The sequence below is a fragment of the Juglans microcarpa x Juglans regia genome, chromosome 1D (genome assembly GCF_004785595.1).
Source record: "Juglans microcarpa x Juglans regia isolate MS1-56 chromosome 1D, Jm3101_v1.0, whole genome shotgun sequence".
Classification (NCBI taxonomy): domain Eukaryota; kingdom Viridiplantae; phylum Streptophyta; class Magnoliopsida; order Fagales; family Juglandaceae; genus Juglans; species Juglans microcarpa x Juglans regia.
In genome coordinates this window covers 3,014,387-3,032,885 of record NC_054594.1, presented here as the reverse complement: position 1 = coordinate 3,032,885, position 18,499 = coordinate 3,014,387, and the positions used below count along the sequence as shown (strand labels likewise).

Here is an 18,499-nt window from a genome sequence, read left to right as displayed (position 1 = left end):
TCTTACACATGGAGTCTCCCTATTTTCGCTTGTTTGCTAAACAACCTAGTTGTGATAATCTCCGTATCTTTGGTTGTCTATGTTTTGTCCATTTACCTCCTCATAAGCGACATAAATTATCTACTCAATTTGTTAGATGTGCATTCTTGAGATATAATGTGTGTCAAAATGGATTTGTTTGCTATGATTCTATTTTACATCATACACGCATTTCTAAGAATGTTATTTTCTTTTAAAATCAACATTTTGTTCCTGTGTCCTCTGTGCCCTCTTCTTCTACTGTGATCCTTCCCTCCTTTGAGCAGTAGTTCTTAGATCTTCATCAAATCAGCTCTCAATTTAAACCAAGTATTGTGTATACAAGACGCTCCCGCCCATAGTCTCTTCCGGTGGCTCACCTGATATCTGATCTTACCGTGCTCCAAAACCAATTAGTTGCAGCACCTCCAGAGCCCTTGGTATGTCGCTCTCCTCGAGTGTCTGTACCTCTGGATATGTATGGATTTTCTTTTGACCACTCTATTTCAGCTCTTACTGCTGCATTGTCCAATTTTGATATTCCCACATACTACTTACATGCTGTTAAGCATGATTGTTGGCGACAAGCTATGTATGAAGAAATTGCCGCTCTAGAGGCCAATCACACCTGGGACATTGCAACTTGTTCTTCAACCATAGTCCCCCTTGCTTGCAAATGGGTACTCCGTCAAGGTTCGATCTGATGAGAGTTTAGATCGTTATAAAGCTCGGCTTGTTGTACTTGGGAATAATCAGGAATATAGTGTCAATTATGAAGGGACATTTGCTCTTGTGGCTAAGATGACCACTGTTCGTACGATTGTAGCTCTTGTTACTTCCAATGATTAGCCACTACATCAGATGGATGTCAAGAATATTTTTCTTCATGGGGATCTTAAAAAGTGTATTTATATGAAGCCACCACTGGGATTGTTTCCCTCTCTGATATCACATGTGTGTAAACTTTGTCGCTTTCTTTATGGTCTCAAACAAGCATCGAGGGCCTGGTTTTATAAATTTTGCACCACTTTACTACAATTTTCATTCAAGCAGAGCAAGTACAACACTTCATTGTTTCTTCAAAAATCAGACATGAGTATTGTTGTTCTTTTAGTTTATGTTGATGATATTGTGATCACTAGTTCCGATTCTGCTTACTTGTCCAGCTCTAGACTCATCTCTCAGAATCTTTTCATATGAAATGTGTCTTTCACATACTTTCTTGGTCTTGAGGTGCATCGTAATCCTTTGAGTATTTTACTCAATCAACATAAGTATGTTAGTGACTTGGTGGCTACAACTGGACTACAGGAGGCTACTTTTATCGATACTCCCATGGAATTAAACATCAAGCTCCGCAAAGAGGAGGGTGACCTATTTGATGATCCCAGTTTATACCGAAAGTTGGTAGGTAGTCTTGTCTATCGCACCATTACTAGACTGGACAATTCTTTTACTGTACAACAAGTTAGCCAGTTTCTTCAGACCCCTCATCATTTTCATTTGGTTGCTGTCTGTAGAATTATCCGTTATGTTCAGGGCACTTCTGCCCATAGCTTATTCTTTCCTGCAGGCAATTCTCCTCGTCTTGCTACTTATTGCGATGCTGATTGGGCTGGTTGTGATGATACACGTCGCTCCATCACTGGTTGATGCGTGTTCTTAGGTGATGCGTTGATCTCCTGGAAAAGTAAGAAGCAAGACAGAGTTTCTAAGTCATCTATAGAATTTGAGTACTGAGCAATGTCTCTTGCTTGTTCCGAAATTATTTGCCTTTGAGGTTTGCTTGCTGAGTTAGACTTCTCTGAGACGATCCTACACTTTTACACGCCGATAATACAAGTGCTATTCAAAATCACAGCCAATCCTATCTATCATGAGTGCACAAAGCATATTGAAGTCGGCTGTCACTCTATCCATGAAGCCTTTGAAGCTTGTGTTATCACTCTTTCCCATATTTTCGTTGAACTACAAATTGCTGATATCTTCACCAAAGCTCTCACTCGTCATAGACATTGCTTCCTAAGTAGTAAATCGATGCTTGTTGATTAACCCGTATCAATTTGTGGGGGGCTGTCAATGCATATTTGTTTCCATATTAGTTTCTTTGATTTACTCTTCTGTACAATTAGCATAATATTTGACAGATTGTATATGGATAGAATTAACATATACTTATTTCCTTCCATGTATAGAACTCTTGTACAATTTATATAATAAACCGAGATCACAAGGCCAATTGATTCCGCCATTCATACAGAACTTTGACTTAATTTGACATTGACACCATGGGGGTTTTAAAACTTGAACCGGAAGAAATCTTAAGCAGAAGAATGAAGAAAGGCAATCGACCGTCAGTGGAATTCCTAGTGTGATGGTAGGGACAGAGCCCAGACGACGCAACATGATTATTATCATTCCCTCAAAGCATCCTTCCCACATCTCATGGGCAAGGTGCTTTAAAAAATGGTGGGAATTGTCACACCGTCGGCTCTTACCAAGGAAGAGGCACAACGACGGTAGAGAAGGGGAAGATAGGAAATGAGGAATGAGATGAAATTAGGGAAACTGAGTATCAGGGGTCACTTTTGATTGAAAGCTGTGGATCGTGGGCTGGACCTAGTAGGCTTGGAGACTGTGAGCTTGGGCGAGACCAGTGCAGGGCTCATATCATCGATTGATGAGTTGGGTTAGGGCTTTTGTTGGCCCCTTAGAATAATTATAATGTTAGGCCCATTACTATTAAGACAATATTTATACTTTTATTTTCCACCAGTGTTATAGAAACATGTCAGAGTTTGTTATGTTTGTTATTTCTTGCCCGAGTATATAAGGGCATAGCTATGTAATTGGAGTTTATTTGACGAATTATCAAGTATTACAATTCTCTTTCTCTCACTTTTTCTGGAGGTCCCCAACCTTGAATTGGGTTTTTCCTTGTTCTTTCCTACAATTTCTCTTTTAACAAACAAAGAAGTGTGACATAGTGTTAGGATAGGATTTGATTTCTATATTTTCCCCCATGTTCTCTTGGTAATTTAAGACTTCCTTTATCTATATTTTTAAGTTACCACAAGATTAGGATTTGAAACTTGTATGAAGTTATATTGGTTCGTTTGGAGGGCATACAAACTTGTATGAAGCTAGTTGTTCTCGAGAATCTGGATTTCCTTTGATGGGAATGTGGAATCCTATACCTATCCCTTCTTGATGCATTTTTATTTTCATCGACATTTAGATTAGACTGAGAGAGCTAATTATCAAAATTGAAAGAACAATTTTGTGAAAAGTAAAAACCTAATGAGATTTGTACAAGACAGTAGAAATCACTACTACTTCTGCAGTATATATTTCCTCTCAATTTAGAGATTAGTTGAGATGGTTTGTAAATAATATAATAAAATATTATTTTTAATATTATTATTATTTTGATATTTAAAAAAATTAAATTATTTATTATATTTTATATAAAAATTTAAAAAAATTATAATAATAAAATAAGATGAATTGATACGAAATTTTAATCCAAATAAGACCGAAGTTAATGATTTTCATTTTTGGACAAGTTTACGTGTCAATCACTTTTTTGTACACTAATGTTTTTTTTTTCTAGAGAGTTGGCCTAAGATAGCCTCAGGCTGGTAAAAGATGTCGAGTGACAACGACGTCTTATGATGTCGAGGGAATTGAGTTAATTCGGCCACATCAAAAGGGGGATGGGAAGACAACATCACATGCTCTCAAAAAAGCCCAAACCCAACTAAGCTGACACCAACCGCTCTGTAGTCTGGACTCTGTACACACAAAATACATGCAATAATAATTAATCCTATAAATATAAATAGGAATATGCACTTTATTTGGTTGGACACCAGAAACACACAAAATCCAGTCGTCCTCTAGATTTCTAACATCCATTTTTTTTTAATATTTAAGATATATTAAAATAATTCATAAATTTATTCATAATTAAATATGTATTTATTATTTCACTTACAATAATAGCAAACTAGTTCTTTAATTAAGAACTCTTTTACGTATAAGCAGATTTACAGACCAATTTATGTATTAATATTGACGTAGACTATTTTATCAAATGTTCATTTTTAAATCTACACTATTTCATTAAAGTCTACCTTTTCACTTAGTATTGATGTGCATATTGGTGTGAAAATATACTTGCAACTAGATTTTCTCTTAATTAATCATTGAGTCAATGAATCGATAAAGTTTACTTAAGTGGAAATTGGATAATACACCTATGGTGTTTTGGCATTTATCTTTTTAATTTTGTATATTTTTCTATAAAAAAGTCTTTATTTGTTAATTAATCATATTCAATAAACATGTAAAATATATTTAAAATATATTTAATTAAATATATTTAATTAATATTAGTTTTAAAATATATTTAATTAATATTAATATATTTAATTAAATATATTTAATTAATATTAGTTTTATTATTATTATATTTTAAAATATATTTAATTAATATTAATATATTTAATTAAATATATTTAATTAATATTAGTTTTATATTTAAAATATATTTAATTAATATTAATATATTTAATTAATATTAGTTTTATTATTATTACAAACATTATTTTATATATATGCTAAAATGCAGTCAGTATGATGAACATGCAAATTACAGTGATTGTAAATGCTATTATACGCTTCCGAGCACCACGCACGTCACAATGCACCACTCCACGAAGCCACGCCTACTAGTGGACCCTGCCGGATCCGCTGCCGCCTCCGATGACTGTGCGGACTCTGCCGACGAGCTCGAGCTTCTTCTCCTCTCCTCGGCCATCTGCAACAACGAGGACTTGGACCCCTTCATTCGCAAGGCGTTCTCGTCTGGGAAGCCCGAGACTCTGCTCCACCACCTCCGTCACTTCTCCCGATCTAAAGAGTACGAAATCGAGGAGGTCTGCAGGGCTCACTACCAGGACTTCATCCTCGCCGTCGATGATCTCCCCTCCTCTCCGACGTCGATTCCCTCAAGCCCTCCCTCTCCGACACCAACTCCAGCCTCCAGTCCGTCGCCGGTCCACTCCTCTCCTCCCTTGATGACTTCCTCGAGGCCCGCGTCGTTTCCCAAAATGTCTATCTTGCCCTGCAATCCCTCGCCACATGTATACGTCTGATCGAGGTTTGTTCCCGATCCAACTATCACCTTTCCAACAACAATCTTTACATGGCGTTGAAGTGCTTGGACTGCATCGAGACCGAGTTCTTGGACAAAATGCATTCGTCCACGCTGAAGAGGATGCTGGAGAAGAAGATTCCCGAGATTCAGGCTCACATTGAGAGGAAAGTGAGCAAGGATTTCGGTGATTGGCTGGTCGAGATCCGCGTAGTGGGCCGGAACCTAGGCCAATTAGCCATTGGCCAAGCCTCCTCGGCGCGCCAACGTGAAGAGGATCTCCGAATCAAGCAGCGCCAAGCGGAGGAACAGACCCGTCTTAGTCTCCGAGACTGTGTTTACGCTCTTCGAGAAGAGGACGAGGAAGACGACAACGACCGCAATGTACTGAGCAACGACAGTAACAGCGGCTTCGATTTGACACCGCTGTACAGAGCTTATCACATAAACCAAACTCTAGGACTTGAGGACTGGTTCGCGCAGTACTACTTCGAGAACCGGAAGCTCCAATTGACGTCGGACTTTCAGGTATCGTCCATGACTCCATTTCTAGAATCCCACCAAACATTTTTCGCGCAGATCGCCGGGTTTTTTTATCGTGGAAGATCGGGTTTTGAGGACCGGTGGGGGTTTGATTTCGAAATTGGAGGTCGAGAACTTGTGGGAGACAGCCGTCAGTAAAATGTGTTCCGTCTTGGAGGATCAGTTCTCTAGGATGCAGACCGCGAGTCATTTTTTGTTGATCAAGGACTATGTGAGCTTGTTGGGAGTGGCTTTGAGGAGGTACGGGTACCCGGTGGACGCTTTGTTGGACGTGCTGAGTAAACATAGGGATAAATACCATGAACTGTTGTTGTCGGATTGCCGGGGGCAGATTATTGAGGCCCTCGCGGCCGATAAGTTTGAACAGATGTTAATGAAAAAGGAGTACGAGTATTCTATGAACGTACTTTCATTTCAGCTTCAAACGTCGGATATTGTGCCGGCATTTCCTTATGTGGCGCCGTTTTCGTCTACAGTGCCAGATTGTTGTCGAATTGCGAGGTCCTTTGTGGAGGATTCCGTGAGTTTCATGTCGTATGGTGGACAGTTAGATTTTTATGATGCGGTTAAGAAGTACTTAGATCGGCTCTTGAGCGAGGTTCTGGATGAGGCTTTGTTTCAGCTTATCAATACGTCTGTGCAGGGGGTGTCGCAGGCGATGCAGATGGCAGCCAATATGGTTGCCATGGAGCGTGCTTGTGGTTTCATCTTTCGTCATGCTGCTCAGCTATCGGGGATCCCCTTGAGAATGGTCGAGAGGGGTAGGAGAAAGTTTCCTTTGAGCAGAGCCCGTGATGCTGCGGAAGACATGCTCTCTGGGTTGCTGAAAGCCAAAGTTGATGGGTTCATGACGTTGATTGAGAACGTGAATTGGATGGCTGATGAGCCTCCAAAGAGTGGGAACGAATATTTGAATGAGGTTATTATATATTTGGAAACTCTAGTTTCAACTGCTCAACAAATATTGCCGGCTCAGGTCCTCAAAAGGGTTTTACAAGATGTTCTTTCTCACATCTCCGAGAAGATTGTTGGTTTTTTACTTGGTGACTCGGTTAAGAGGTTTAACGTTAATGCGATCATGGGGATTGATGTCGATATTCGGTTTTTGGAGTCGTTTGCGGACAATCAAGCTCCCATTTTTTCAGATGGGGATGCAAATCAGTTGAAAACGTCACTTGCAGAGTCAAGGCAATTGATTAATTTGCTCCTGAGTAATCATCCAAAGAATTTTCTGAATCCAGTAATCAGAGAGAGGAGCTACAATACTTTGGACTACAGGAAAGTCGTGACGATCTCAGAAAAGTTGAGGGATTCCTCAGATAGGCTATTTGGAACCTTTGGGACACGGGGAGCAAAGCAGAACCCGAAAAAGAAGTCTCTGGACGCTTTGATAAAAAGACTCAAGGATGTTAGCTGATCGGATTCCTAACTGTATGTACAATCATTCATCTTCTTCTCTTACTTGTGCTGATTATCATTTGGATTTGTTTATAGCGGTTCTTTGCAAACATTTGCTTGAGAATAAAGCCTGCCAATAGGTGTCCTCTGGTTGTCCCAGGAAATTTGCTTGAATTATCTTGTACGTATCCCTTTCATGATTATATATTTGTTGTTTATTGAGTTTTTTTAAGGCATGTCACTTGATTTGTCTCACTTTAACTTGTACTTATGTCTGATCTTTCAATGCAAATGCAAGTCCATCATTGCGTGCTAGTTATTCTCAGTAAAATGACGAGGGATATGGAAGTTTGGAGAAAATCCTCTCAGAAGGTATGGCTTTTGGTCTAAAGTTTCCAATTTAGATATAAACCTTTTATTCACTTTTAAATAGTAATAATTTCATACAGCATATGAAAACAGCAGGTACAAAAAGAACGTTCATTTTTTATAGGTTAACTTCTTACAAATAGAATATAAATATATATATATATATACATATATATATATAAATAAAATACGCTTGAACTACTTATTGGACAAAACAGAATGTTACAGATGATTTGCAAAAATTGATAGCATTAAATTAAGATTCATCCCCAAAACTCTCCATATGAAGAGAGAGCCGCCAATCTTCAAGAAAACATTCCCAAAGCTTCAGTCATCTACAAAACTGTATCGAGCCTGCTCCTGTGTACTTAACAAAATGTTTTTAGCAGCCCAACCCATACCCAACATTTGTTCATTCAACAGAGACAGATCCTTCTGCGCACATCGTTTGCTATCCTCCATCACTTGAAACCATTCATTGAAAACAGAATCCAATGGATCACTACCCCCAATAATGTTCTCCCACCAACTCCTCTTCACAAGGATTGCCTTCCGAATGTAGCACGCCTACGGTACAGAACAAAAAGATTGCACCAAACTTTAAGATCGGGAAAACTACTTGACATGGAAATTATAGACGAAGTTTCCGTTCATGGTAATAGAGCATCTTGCATGCTAAAGATTATACGTGCTCTTAAAAAGTAGTTTTCCCAAAAACAAAAAAGAAATAGGAAATGAAATCATTCAAACTACCTGTAAAAAACCCATGATAATATTTGTGGTGATGGCCCCTTCCCGTAGACAAAGAAGTATCCCTTGCTAGAATTTAGTAAACGTGGCAGGGGAAGAAAAAGTGAAAATGTGAGAAACATTCTTTATAGATGAGGTGGAAACTCAGTTTATAGGTTTCCTAACATACTCACTTGCTTAGTTCTCTTCACTCTGTTGCGGAAGATTTCCATGCATATGAAGTAATAATCCTCACTACTTGTATATTGCATTGCCATCATTGACCACTTGGGTATCTGATCCTCGGGACTCAAGCACCCTATTCTGATGGGCCAAACGTTTTTTCCTGATTCAAAACTCGATAATTGGGTATAAGTTACACCAATGATGCACGCTCCATTCTATAGCAGCTTAAATCAAAGCATTATAACACAGCTGTGAGAAGCATAATGCTGAGACCTCACCTTTGCTCCACAGAAAATCAACTCCTTCCTCTTTGCTCACGTCTGCGGGTGAAGGGACATATCCTAACTCAATCCAAGTGTTTAGTATAATCTCAAGTCTATCCTGATCATAAAAGCAACATAAAAATTCAGATCATGAACTCCATAATATTGCAAAGGAAAACAATGGAAAGTAGTGGTGGTGCGCATATATTGTAAATTTTATGGAAGTTAACTTGTTAATAGAGGGGCTGTAGCCCTGTTCCTTTTCCTATTATATGAGCCCACGTGCCTGTGTATTATGAAAGGGCAGGGGAAGGAGGCTGTTCAGTGTGGGGCTTTTGTATGCAAAATCCAGTGGGACCAAATAGTTGTGACTGAAGACACCTTTAACCCAAAACCAGGGATATGGCAAATGCTGTTAAACAGGCATCTTATGGGTAAGCAAAAAGACAAGCCATTAAAAGCGAAGGCATTTGAATTTGACAGAATATTTAGCTATTAGATATCATCATCCTAATGTGGTAGGAAAAGTTTTCCAACAAGATTCATGTTCTTTAAGACTGGCCACTGGGCAAACAAATCTGAATAAATAATGGGTGTGGGCAATTCATATAGAACACATGGAGGCCACAATCTTGCATTCCTCAAATGTTAGTTGAAAAGAAAAATAAAACGTGAGCCAACTGTCATTTCAATCTTATATAACTCATATGCCAATTCACCTTAGTTAGTGTCGGCAGATGGACATGTTTAAGCCCCTGATATATTCCGAAAAGATCAAATGCTGAGAAAATCGGGTATATAACAAATGGTAAACCTGCTAGCAATCTTCAGCATCAACGAAAAGTTAGGGAACCATGGAAGCATAACTTTCTATAATGAATACGATAAACATGTCAAGCACAGATCCAAATGACAGGGATTCAAATGACAGGCAGCATTTTTTTTTTCTCCATAAAAACAGATATGGACAGTGCATGTTTTAAATTCTTTTCAATCAGTTTTACTACGACAGCAATTATTACTACTTACTAGGTTTGCATTCAGAGCATGAATGAATACCTTTAGTGATGAATGCATGGAAGTCAATATAGTTTTCTCTCAACCAAGTTGATAAAATACATATGGGGTGGGAGGCTGTAATATATTTTGGCAGAAGTATTGGCAGATAGTTACACCAATCCACAGGTTTCCACATTACTTGCTGTTTTGGGCGGGGAGATTCTGCTATTTCATTATTGATAATGATTTCAATGTTACAAAATATATTTTTTCAAATAAGAATGGGAAGAATGGACTTGCAAACTATATCTAGTAAGCTGATAAATTCATCTCAAAACTTAATGAGATAAAGGGAAAGCCAGGGCGGAAAAACCTTGGACTGTTCTTCAACAACATATTCAGAAGTGCAGCAAGCAATAAGCCAAGGTTATCAAAGCATACTGTTTGAATCTGAAACCCACACCAAAAGTCAGGATATGTCCCATGCTACTGAAGCATATACAACTAACATGGTATGAAAAATTATAACAAACCTGTGCCTTTGCAGAAACTTCACCAAGGTTGTCTCCTATTGCAAAGCTTCGATGAACAGCTGTCTGCTTAAACACAGAGAACATAAAAACTCCACTTGTAAAGGTTTAATATTCTGTAACAAGAAAAATGCTATCCCAATCACAGTACTCCCTGAATTTGTGAAGGTACATTACATAGATCAATTCAAACCAAAAAACTGAGAAAAATAATTCGTAAGAAATAAAGTGCTACTTGTAGTTGTTAGGTTTAAGAATATAAAGTATTTCATATTTTCCATTTTCCCCTTTTTCCTGGCACCCATTTGTTTCGTCTTTTACACACGAGATTAGGGTATGTAGTGTGCAAAAATTCTCCTTAAATATGGAGTAGACGGTTTTTTTTTTTTAATCTGTAAAGAAGTGTTCTATTGATGAAAGAAAAAATTATAGCCCAAGTAAACAGGACATATATAGGAGTAACACCTATGCATGCTTGTCTGGCATAGACATTGTAAAGTATACAGATTTTTTACGGCCATATTTTTCATCAAGCATGTAAATTTTAGACTATTCTTTTACCTTGGATTCGTTACCCAAAAAAAAAAAAAAAAACACAGTAGTAAATGCAGAGAAATATCATTGCACAACTGACGATGTATGTAAATAGAAAAGAATAAAGAGTATGGGAAAAAAGAAGAAGCATGCGATAGGGTAACATCATCATATTTCCAGCAAGTAAACCGTTCAAAAAAGATTTCAAGCAAGTAACAACACTGACATTCATCAGGAAAAAAAAAATCAATAGATATGAAAAATCACATAAAAATAACTGAGGTCCAAATCCTTACATTTGTGGCTAAGTAGGATGCAAGGCTTATTTGTTTGGCAATGTTAGCAACAGATGCAAGCAACAAGAAGTATTGCGGAAATGCAGGAGTCAACAACTCCACTCCAATGCTCAAAGTGAAGATAACAGACGTTGATAACCTAACTCTCTTCAAAAAGAACAAAAAATGATGAAGATTTCAAATTTTAAGAAATACAATCACTGTACTTTGGGACTTTTGGTTATCTTGTCCAAACACCAAAATACAGTGCAGGTAACTACAAGCACTGCAAATAAAGATACTTAGAAACATAAAACTGATGAGAAAGAATAAGTTAACCAAATTCTAATAGGAATGGAAGTCATACCTTTAGATTGGTATCGAAAGCAGAGGCTAGGCTAGCCGTGTAGATGCACCTACTTAGCCGTCCAAGTCCATCCTTCAAAACCCAGTTAAGAGCAGCAGCAGACGGAAGTGAACGAGAGTATCCAAATCCTATAGCCCGGAACATTGCCTGATATCAATCATTCCCCAAACAGTATGAAAGCTTGTGTACCAAATCTTCATCTAAATGTTACACCTTTTAGCTTTTTTTTTCCTTTCAAAAAGGATTTTTTTGGGGAAAAAAAAAAAAAGTCGTTTGGGGGAGATACCAGATTGTATCTGCTAGGTTCTGCAGAATATTCTGTCTCAAAAAGCTTATCAATACAATATGTGAATTCTCCTGACGCAGACTCTCTGTTGTTCCCTTTTCATTTAGTCTAAAAATAATTATCACTGAAGAAACCGGTAGTAATTCTTCGGTTCATTTGAAAAAGTTGAAACCCTTCTTACACCAACCCTATGTTCAATTCTCTGATGTGGTGTCATGCGCTACTAAACAATCACAATCATCAAATATTTGTTATAGATTTAAGTTAGCTCAAACGCATAAACAAAGAAGTTTAAACGCTCCTCTACCTGTAAAGATTTTAACAATTACCTCAATACCAACATCACTTTAAGTTCAGTATGAAACAGAGCTCAAGACACTGTATAAATAGCTACCCAAAGAAGGACACGTTACATAACCTATCTTTGAATTTCCAAGTAATTCAAGCGAAATTTCTTTTCTTTTTAGAAAAATAATGCACTATTTTATTACCTGAGTGGCAAGCACCTGGAGAGCCGAGCTGAAAACCCGGTGCAAAAACTTCCACTTCACATAGTCCATGTAACTCTCACTGACTTGTTTTGGAATAAAGAAATCCCTGACAGCCGAAGCAAGAATTCTAAACAATTTCCTAAACCCGTCATCAAAATCGAAAGAAAACGACGACGCACCGCCATCCACGCGAACCAATTGCAAACAATTCCCATCCCAAAAGTACCTAGAAACCCTACCGGACTTACGAATCACCACAGGGAGTCGACCCGGGGATGCGATTACGGGTCCGGTCCCTTTATCAATGCTTTCCTCGGGTTCGTAGTCGAGCGAGGGTCTCAGGGAATTGGTGAGAGACAGGGTCTTGAAGCGGCTTTTGGGTTTAAAGGGGGTTGATTTCCGGGTGGTAAAATGGTGTTCTGGAGATTTCCATGGAAGAGAAAAGTGGTGGGAATTGGGGGCTGTGTAGGATGTCGATTGCATGAGAATTAAGAACGGAGTGTAATTAGGGTTTGGAATTGGGGGATATTTTACCGCCAAAATTGTGTATTTTCCTAGGATGGGTGGTAGGGTTTAGGGTTTTAGAGCTGACCATGAACTAAGAGTCTTAACAATTAACAGGGTATCTTTATTAAACATTACTATTTATAAACCTTACACACTATACAGTATAATTTTTTTATTATTTTTTGGTTTTTTTTAAACAATTAAATTCTTCTACTCATCATCTATATACCATATATTTGATAAAAATAAAAAATAAAAAAATAAAAAAAATAAGATATTTAGTATATGAGGCTTATAAATAAAATTTTTCATCTTTATACCATGCAGGAATTAGCACAATAAGAGAAAGGGTTGTACTTTACATTTTAATCAATTTTTTATTTAAACAGTTGCACATAAAATATATTATATTAATTTATTTAAATGATACAATTTAATAATAATAATAATAACAATACTTATCTCTATAATACTTCATATTCTTTTTGAATGATAACTTATTATAGTCAGTGATCGAGGCATTTTTTTTATTTGTTGTACCACATAGATAATATCTTAATTCATTTTATGACTATTCATTTAAATAATATTGAAGTCTATCAACCATTTAATTATTTTTTATTTTATTTTTTAATGACTAATTAAAATTTTAAATTGCTACCTAACTCAAAAAAAGAAATATATGCTGCTACTTTTTTTAAGATACTAGCTCCTCTCCTCTGGATGTTTTTTTCTTGAAGAAAATTTAGTGGGTTGTTAGAAAATGGACAATAAAATGTTGTTTTTAATACTTCGGCCCACGTTTTCTCAAGAGATTTATAGAAATGGTAGCAGCAGGGAAATCATTAAACTTGATGCATGTCTATCTACGTTGGTTTGAGCTTAGAGGATGAAGCTTTCGACTTTGGCATAGACCTGCACGGTAACAACTTTATTAGATGGTGGGATAAGATAAGATAATTTTATATAAAAATTAAATAAAATATTTTTTTTATATTATTATTATTTTAAAATTTGAAATAATTAAATAATTAATTATATTTTGTGTAAAAATTTAAAAAAATTATAATGATAAAATGAGATAAAACTATTTTTCTATCCAAACAAGGGCAGGGATGTACTCATCAAATATTATTGGTGACCACAAATACTTGTTAATAAATAAATAAATAAATAAACTTAAGCAATTAGTGTTGTTCATGCTAAATTTTTATCATCGATATACGGTCATGCTTGTTTTTTTTTTTTTTGAAAATATCATGCTTATTGATATAACGCATTTAAAGTAGGAGTGTCAAATCGTGTTAACGAATCGTATTCGTATCGTGTTAAGACATGTATATTATACTATATAGATTAATCCTAACCTGACCCGTTAAGTTTATCGTGTCAAAATTTCAAATTCTATGTCGTGTCAATCCGTTTTAATCCGTTTATGTAAATCGGTTGAACAGACTTGAAATTAATTTATTTGATCTAGTTAAGTTTAACATAATTTTATATAAATTTTAAAATCTCAATATCTATAAAAAAATATATATATATAAAACTAACTATAAGTCCAAAATTACAATCCAAATAATAAAAATATTAAAATTAAAATTTTAACAATTTTATTTTTAAATATAAGGGTATAATTGTAACTTTAAATTTCTTAACGGATCATAACGGGTTAACCCGTTATCAACCTGTTAAACAATCGTGTCTTAACGGATCAATCCGTTTTGATCCGAACCCGTTAAGACTAAACTTTAATCTGCTTTTATCGTGTCATGTTCGTGTTAGATTAACAGATCGTATCACATATTGCCATCCCTAATTTAAAGCGATTGCCCATTTAAGTATTAGACATAAAATTAGTTAAAATACATCATAGCAATAAATGTGATGGAAGATGACAAAGTCAAAAGATAAAAGAGTAGCATTTTTACGCAAGGAGATGAGAATTAAGACGTGGAGAGAGAAGAACTTCAAGTGGGGTTGCCTTCAAGTTTGTCAAGCCAACGCTCTCTGTCATATCCACATCTTCATTGGATGGCTTAGAAATGTTGAAACTGTGTAAGAAGCTAGCGAGCGTCAAATGCACCACTTGAAGAGCTAGGGAGACCCCTGGACAAGCTCGCCTTCCTGAACCGAAAGGAATGAGCTCAAAATTCTGACCTCTCAGGTCCATGTCCCTGTGAGTAGTCAAGAATCTCTCTGGTCTGAATTCGTGAGGGTTGGGCCAAATGTTCTCGTCTCGGTGAATTTTCCAGGCATTCACCATTAACCGTGTGTCGGCCGGAATGTGATAGCCGGCTGAGAGGGTGCAGTCTTCCATGGCAGCACGAAGACCAATGATCGGACTAGGTGGGTATAGGCGCAGTGTTTCCTTGACAATGGCTTGGAGATAGACCAAGTCTTTTATGTCGGATTCTTCGACATGTCTATCCTTGCCAACGTTTATGTCTAGCTCATCACAGGCCTTCTTTAGTGCATCGCTATTGTTGAGTAGCAAAGACAGAGCCCATGTGAGAGTGACCATTGTGGTGTCACTTCCTGCCAAGATTAGATTCTGCCAAAATAATATCTCATGACTCAACAATAAATCATCGAACCTTTTTCTGATGAATTTTTATTTTTTTATTTTTTTTGGGCATCAAGGATCAAGGATCCAAACCTTAAACTTGGGGCATATCCCCAAGACCAAAGCCAGTTAAGCCAGTCCCCAAGGATTCCTTGATATAGCCTTGAAAGTGAGAACTTTATGCGACAAAAAAAAAAAAAAAATGTTTTGATCACTTGAGGATTGAATTATGTTCATATTTTTCAGGATTTCTTACTCTGTTCCTCTATTCTCTGTTTGTTTTGGTTGGTTTACCTATCACCCGGCAAGTTTTTACCTTGGGACTCGTTGTGAAAGAGATGAAAGTCACGAAGAACTTACCAGGGAAGTAGCCTTGTTGATGGTGTCAGCATCAAATCCTGAAATCTGGGCATCTTCGAGGGTGTTGAGCATCACATCCATAAAATCCTGCTCTTCTCTTCTCTTCCCATCTGACAACTTCTTCTGTTTATGCTCCTCCAGCCACCCTCCAACTAGGGCGTCCAATTGTTTTGCAGTTCTCTTCATCCTTTTCTCATATCTATTTAAATCCAACCACCCCAGCAACGGTATTGCATCAGACAACACAAACACACCAAACAGATGAACAAATTCCCTCATCACTTTCTGAAAGCGACGTGCCTCATCTTCATCAAAATCAGCATTGGTTCCGAAGTATCGCTTACCTCCAACGATTCTTAAAGCAAGATTCTGTGTCAAATCCCCAAACCATTGCTTCATGTCCACAAGAACTCCACTTTCTGCACTGCCTTTGCTAACCCAGAACTGGTACAATTCCTTGATCGCAGTTCCCACCTCTGAAGCTCGTATATGCTTCAGCATATCAAGCCGATGATTCGACAAAAGCTCAATTGTAGCTATCTTGCGCATCTCACGCCAGTATGATCCATATGGAGCAAACCCAAACATAGCATAGTCATATCCCAACAACTTTGAGGCTGCAATGCTCGGTCTGGTGGAGAAAACCTTGTCATGGACAGTGAAACACTCTCTGGCCATTTCCCAACTATTCAGAACCAAAACTCTGTGAGAACCCAACCTAATAGTAAAAACTGGTCCATATTTGTCAGCCATGGCACCCAGTGTTTTGTGGGTCAGTTGCCGGCCGCCGAGTAGGTGCATATGGCCTATAATAGGCCAAGCGCCACCAGCTTGAGGCGCAGTACAGGTCTTTTTCTCACGAATAATTTGGCTTCTCAAGTACTGAAAACAGATACATACTAGCAAAGCAAAGAGGCTAGAGAACAGAGTCAATAGGAATTGGAGTAGAGGATCCATTGTTATGGCTGTGAGTCTCACTAACACGACAGGTTATGTCGAATTAAGGAACTTTAGATATCCTCTTTGATTATAATGTTGTTTTCTTCTGATGTTTGTCTTTTTCTTTGGAAGATAAGAATAACCGACTCCCGAGGCCATAGATTGTTGCCATTTTCTCAACCAAGAAAAAAACAAAGTCCGCTGACATGTTGACTGCACTCCAGCAATTTTTTTTTTTTTTTCTGTTATTTTTTTTTCTATTATGAAGAAAATGAGTGCTTGTTGCCAGCATATGATGACTCAACCGAACCCCACCACTTGTAACCGGCCTTATTCAAGTTCAACCTGTCAAAATCAGAACTACGGCAAATCCATGACCGATTGCTAAACAATTTAAAACAATCTTGTTATATCTGGAGGATCTGGTAATTTGTCTTGTTGCTTGGAAACGCTCATTTTTTTAAAGGATGATGCTTGGGTTTCTAAAGCTGATCCGTACTTGTTAGCCATGGCGCCCGGTTTTTTTTAGGTGAGTTGCGTCCGCCTAGAAGGTGCATATGGCTGATAATAGGCCACCCGTCACTCGCTTGAGGAGCACTGCAGGTCTTTTGCTCATTACCAGTTGGTATCTTTTGGTGGTTACAAAAGATTCAAACTAGCTAGGAGGGTAAAGAGGCATGAGATCAGACTCAGAGTCAACAGCAATTAGAGGAGAATGGTCCGTTACAGCTCATATGGCGGAGCAGGAAGGGGTTGGAGTGAACATGTAAAAAAATTTAGAAGGATCTTTGACTTTCATATGGTTCTTCTCATGGTTTTCTTATTCTTAGGAAGATGAGAATATGTGACTTTTTGAGATCATCCCCATAAACTATCACAAGTAAGTTAGATGACTACCATATTCATCGCACTCCAGCTTAAGCAAAAACTTTAAGCACCCCTATTTTGAAATTGGCTTTTGTTAGTTGTCACGACCAGCACTTAGGCTTTTCAATTGAACCTTTGACCCCAATCCATCATAGTTAAAAACATGAGAAGATGTCGTCGGCTAGGTCAATTCAATCTGATTGTTCTTTTTCTTCCACTCCAAAAAAAACAACACAGAGAAAGGTCAATCAAATGAGGAATTGGGAACTTTCTCTCCCCCATGTGAAAACCGTACTTAGAGATGTAATCGGTCCGGTCCGGTATAGTTTTGGATAAAATTTAAGACCGAACCAGTATGTACCGATTTTTTATTTTTCAAAATCGATTACGCCTCGGTTACCTTCCTAAACCGGAACATCCGGTTTTACCGGTTTCCGGTCAGGTCCGGTCCAGTTTTCTAGTTTTTTTAAAATGTAAAAAACATATAATAAAGTGTTATTTCTTATGATAAAATGTTATTAATAATTTAATATATATATTATGTTTAAAGCATATGATCAATTAAATTTTCATCTTTAAGATTAAACTTTTATTTTATAAATTATAATAACATTATCTTATATATAATTATATTAATAACATATGATCAAACAAATTACAAATGTTCATATTTAAGATTAACATTTTATATTATAATTTATAAATTATAATATGAAATTATTTCATATATGATATATAATTATATATTATATATAAAAATTTAATATATAATTATATATTATATATAAAACTTATATATATAAATATTTTGTATAATATATAAAATTAATTTTTATATATATTCTTTTCAACTGGTCCAGTTCGGTTTCAGAAACTACGGAATCGAAACCGGACCGGTTCTGGCCGGTTTTCATAATATAGGAACCGGTTTCGGACCAGACCGATTCAAAACCAGACCAACCAGTCCGGTCCGATTTTTCGGTTTAAATTTACACCTCTAACCGTACCTCATTTTTTCTTTTGCTAGTTAATGACAAGATAATTTCCCCCATTACCAAAATCCTTAAGGAAGGAGGGAGGAATGGCTTTAATTGGAGCATATGCAATACAGTTT

The 18,499-nt window shown here is 37.0% G+C and overlaps 3 protein-coding genes across 3 annotated transcripts; 1 reads left to right on the top strand and 2 right to left on the bottom strand.

The window, feature by feature from the left end:
- Positions 1-4,589: 4,589 nt before the first annotated feature.
- LOC121236578 (exocyst complex component SEC15B-like) lies at positions 4,590-7,342 on the top strand. The gene is given in 3 exon segments (XM_041133026.1): positions 4,590-5,004; positions 5,007-5,761; positions 5,763-7,342. Coding segments are annotated over 3 exon segments (2,496 nt in total). The 5' UTR covers positions 4,590-4,637; the 3' UTR covers positions 7,137-7,342.
- Positions 7,343-7,583: 241 nt separating this feature from the next.
- On the bottom strand, positions 7,584-12,757 carry LOC121236583 (protein root UVB sensitive 4). The gene is made up of 10 exons (XM_041133030.1): positions 12,147-12,757; positions 11,370-11,516; positions 11,024-11,170; positions 10,197-10,259; positions 10,037-10,113; positions 9,384-9,489; positions 8,680-8,782; positions 8,410-8,561; positions 8,240-8,305; positions 7,584-8,053 (listed from the first exon to the last, which is right to left on the bottom strand). The coding sequence occupies exons 1-10, from the start codon at positions 12,627-12,629 to the stop codon at positions 7,814-7,816; spliced, it is 1,584 nt and encodes a 527-aa protein (XP_040988964.1). The 5' UTR covers positions 12,630-12,757; the 3' UTR covers positions 7,584-7,813.
- A 1,803-nt stretch (positions 12,758-14,560) lies between these two features.
- Positions 14,561-16,740, bottom strand: LOC121239807 (cytochrome P450 CYP82D47-like). The gene is made up of 2 exons (XM_041137138.1): positions 15,580-16,740; positions 14,561-15,207 (listed from the first exon to the last, which is right to left on the bottom strand). Exons 1-2 carry the CDS (start codon positions 16,534-16,536, stop codon positions 14,581-14,583), a joined length of 1,584 nt encoding a protein of 527 aa, XP_040993072.1. The 5' UTR covers positions 16,537-16,740; the 3' UTR covers positions 14,561-14,580.
- Between the last annotated feature and the right edge of the window lie 1,759 nt (positions 16,741-18,499).

Excerpts from the sequence above, each read along its gene's own strand:
- LOC121236583 (XM_041133030.1), bottom strand. The coding sequence starts at position 12,629 with ATGCAATCGACATCCTACACAGCCCCCAATTCCCACCACTTTTCTCTT. Across the intron at positions 11,171-11,369 it reads CTTTCGATACCAATCTAAAG|AGAGTTAGGTTATCAACGTC; the intron begins GTATGACTTCCA and ends TTCTTTTTGAAG. Across the intron at positions 8,783-9,383 it reads ATCTGCCGACACTAACTAAG|GATAGACTTGAGATTATACT; the intron begins GTGAATTGGCAT and ends TTTTATGATCAG.
- LOC121239807 (XM_041137138.1), bottom strand. The coding sequence starts at position 16,536 with ATGGATCCTCTACTCCAATTCCTATTGACTCTGTTCTCTAGCCTCTTT. Across the intron at positions 15,208-15,579 it reads TCAACAAGGCTACTTCCCTG|AATCTAATCTTGGCAGGAAG; the intron begins GTAAGTTCTTCG and ends TTATTTTGGCAG.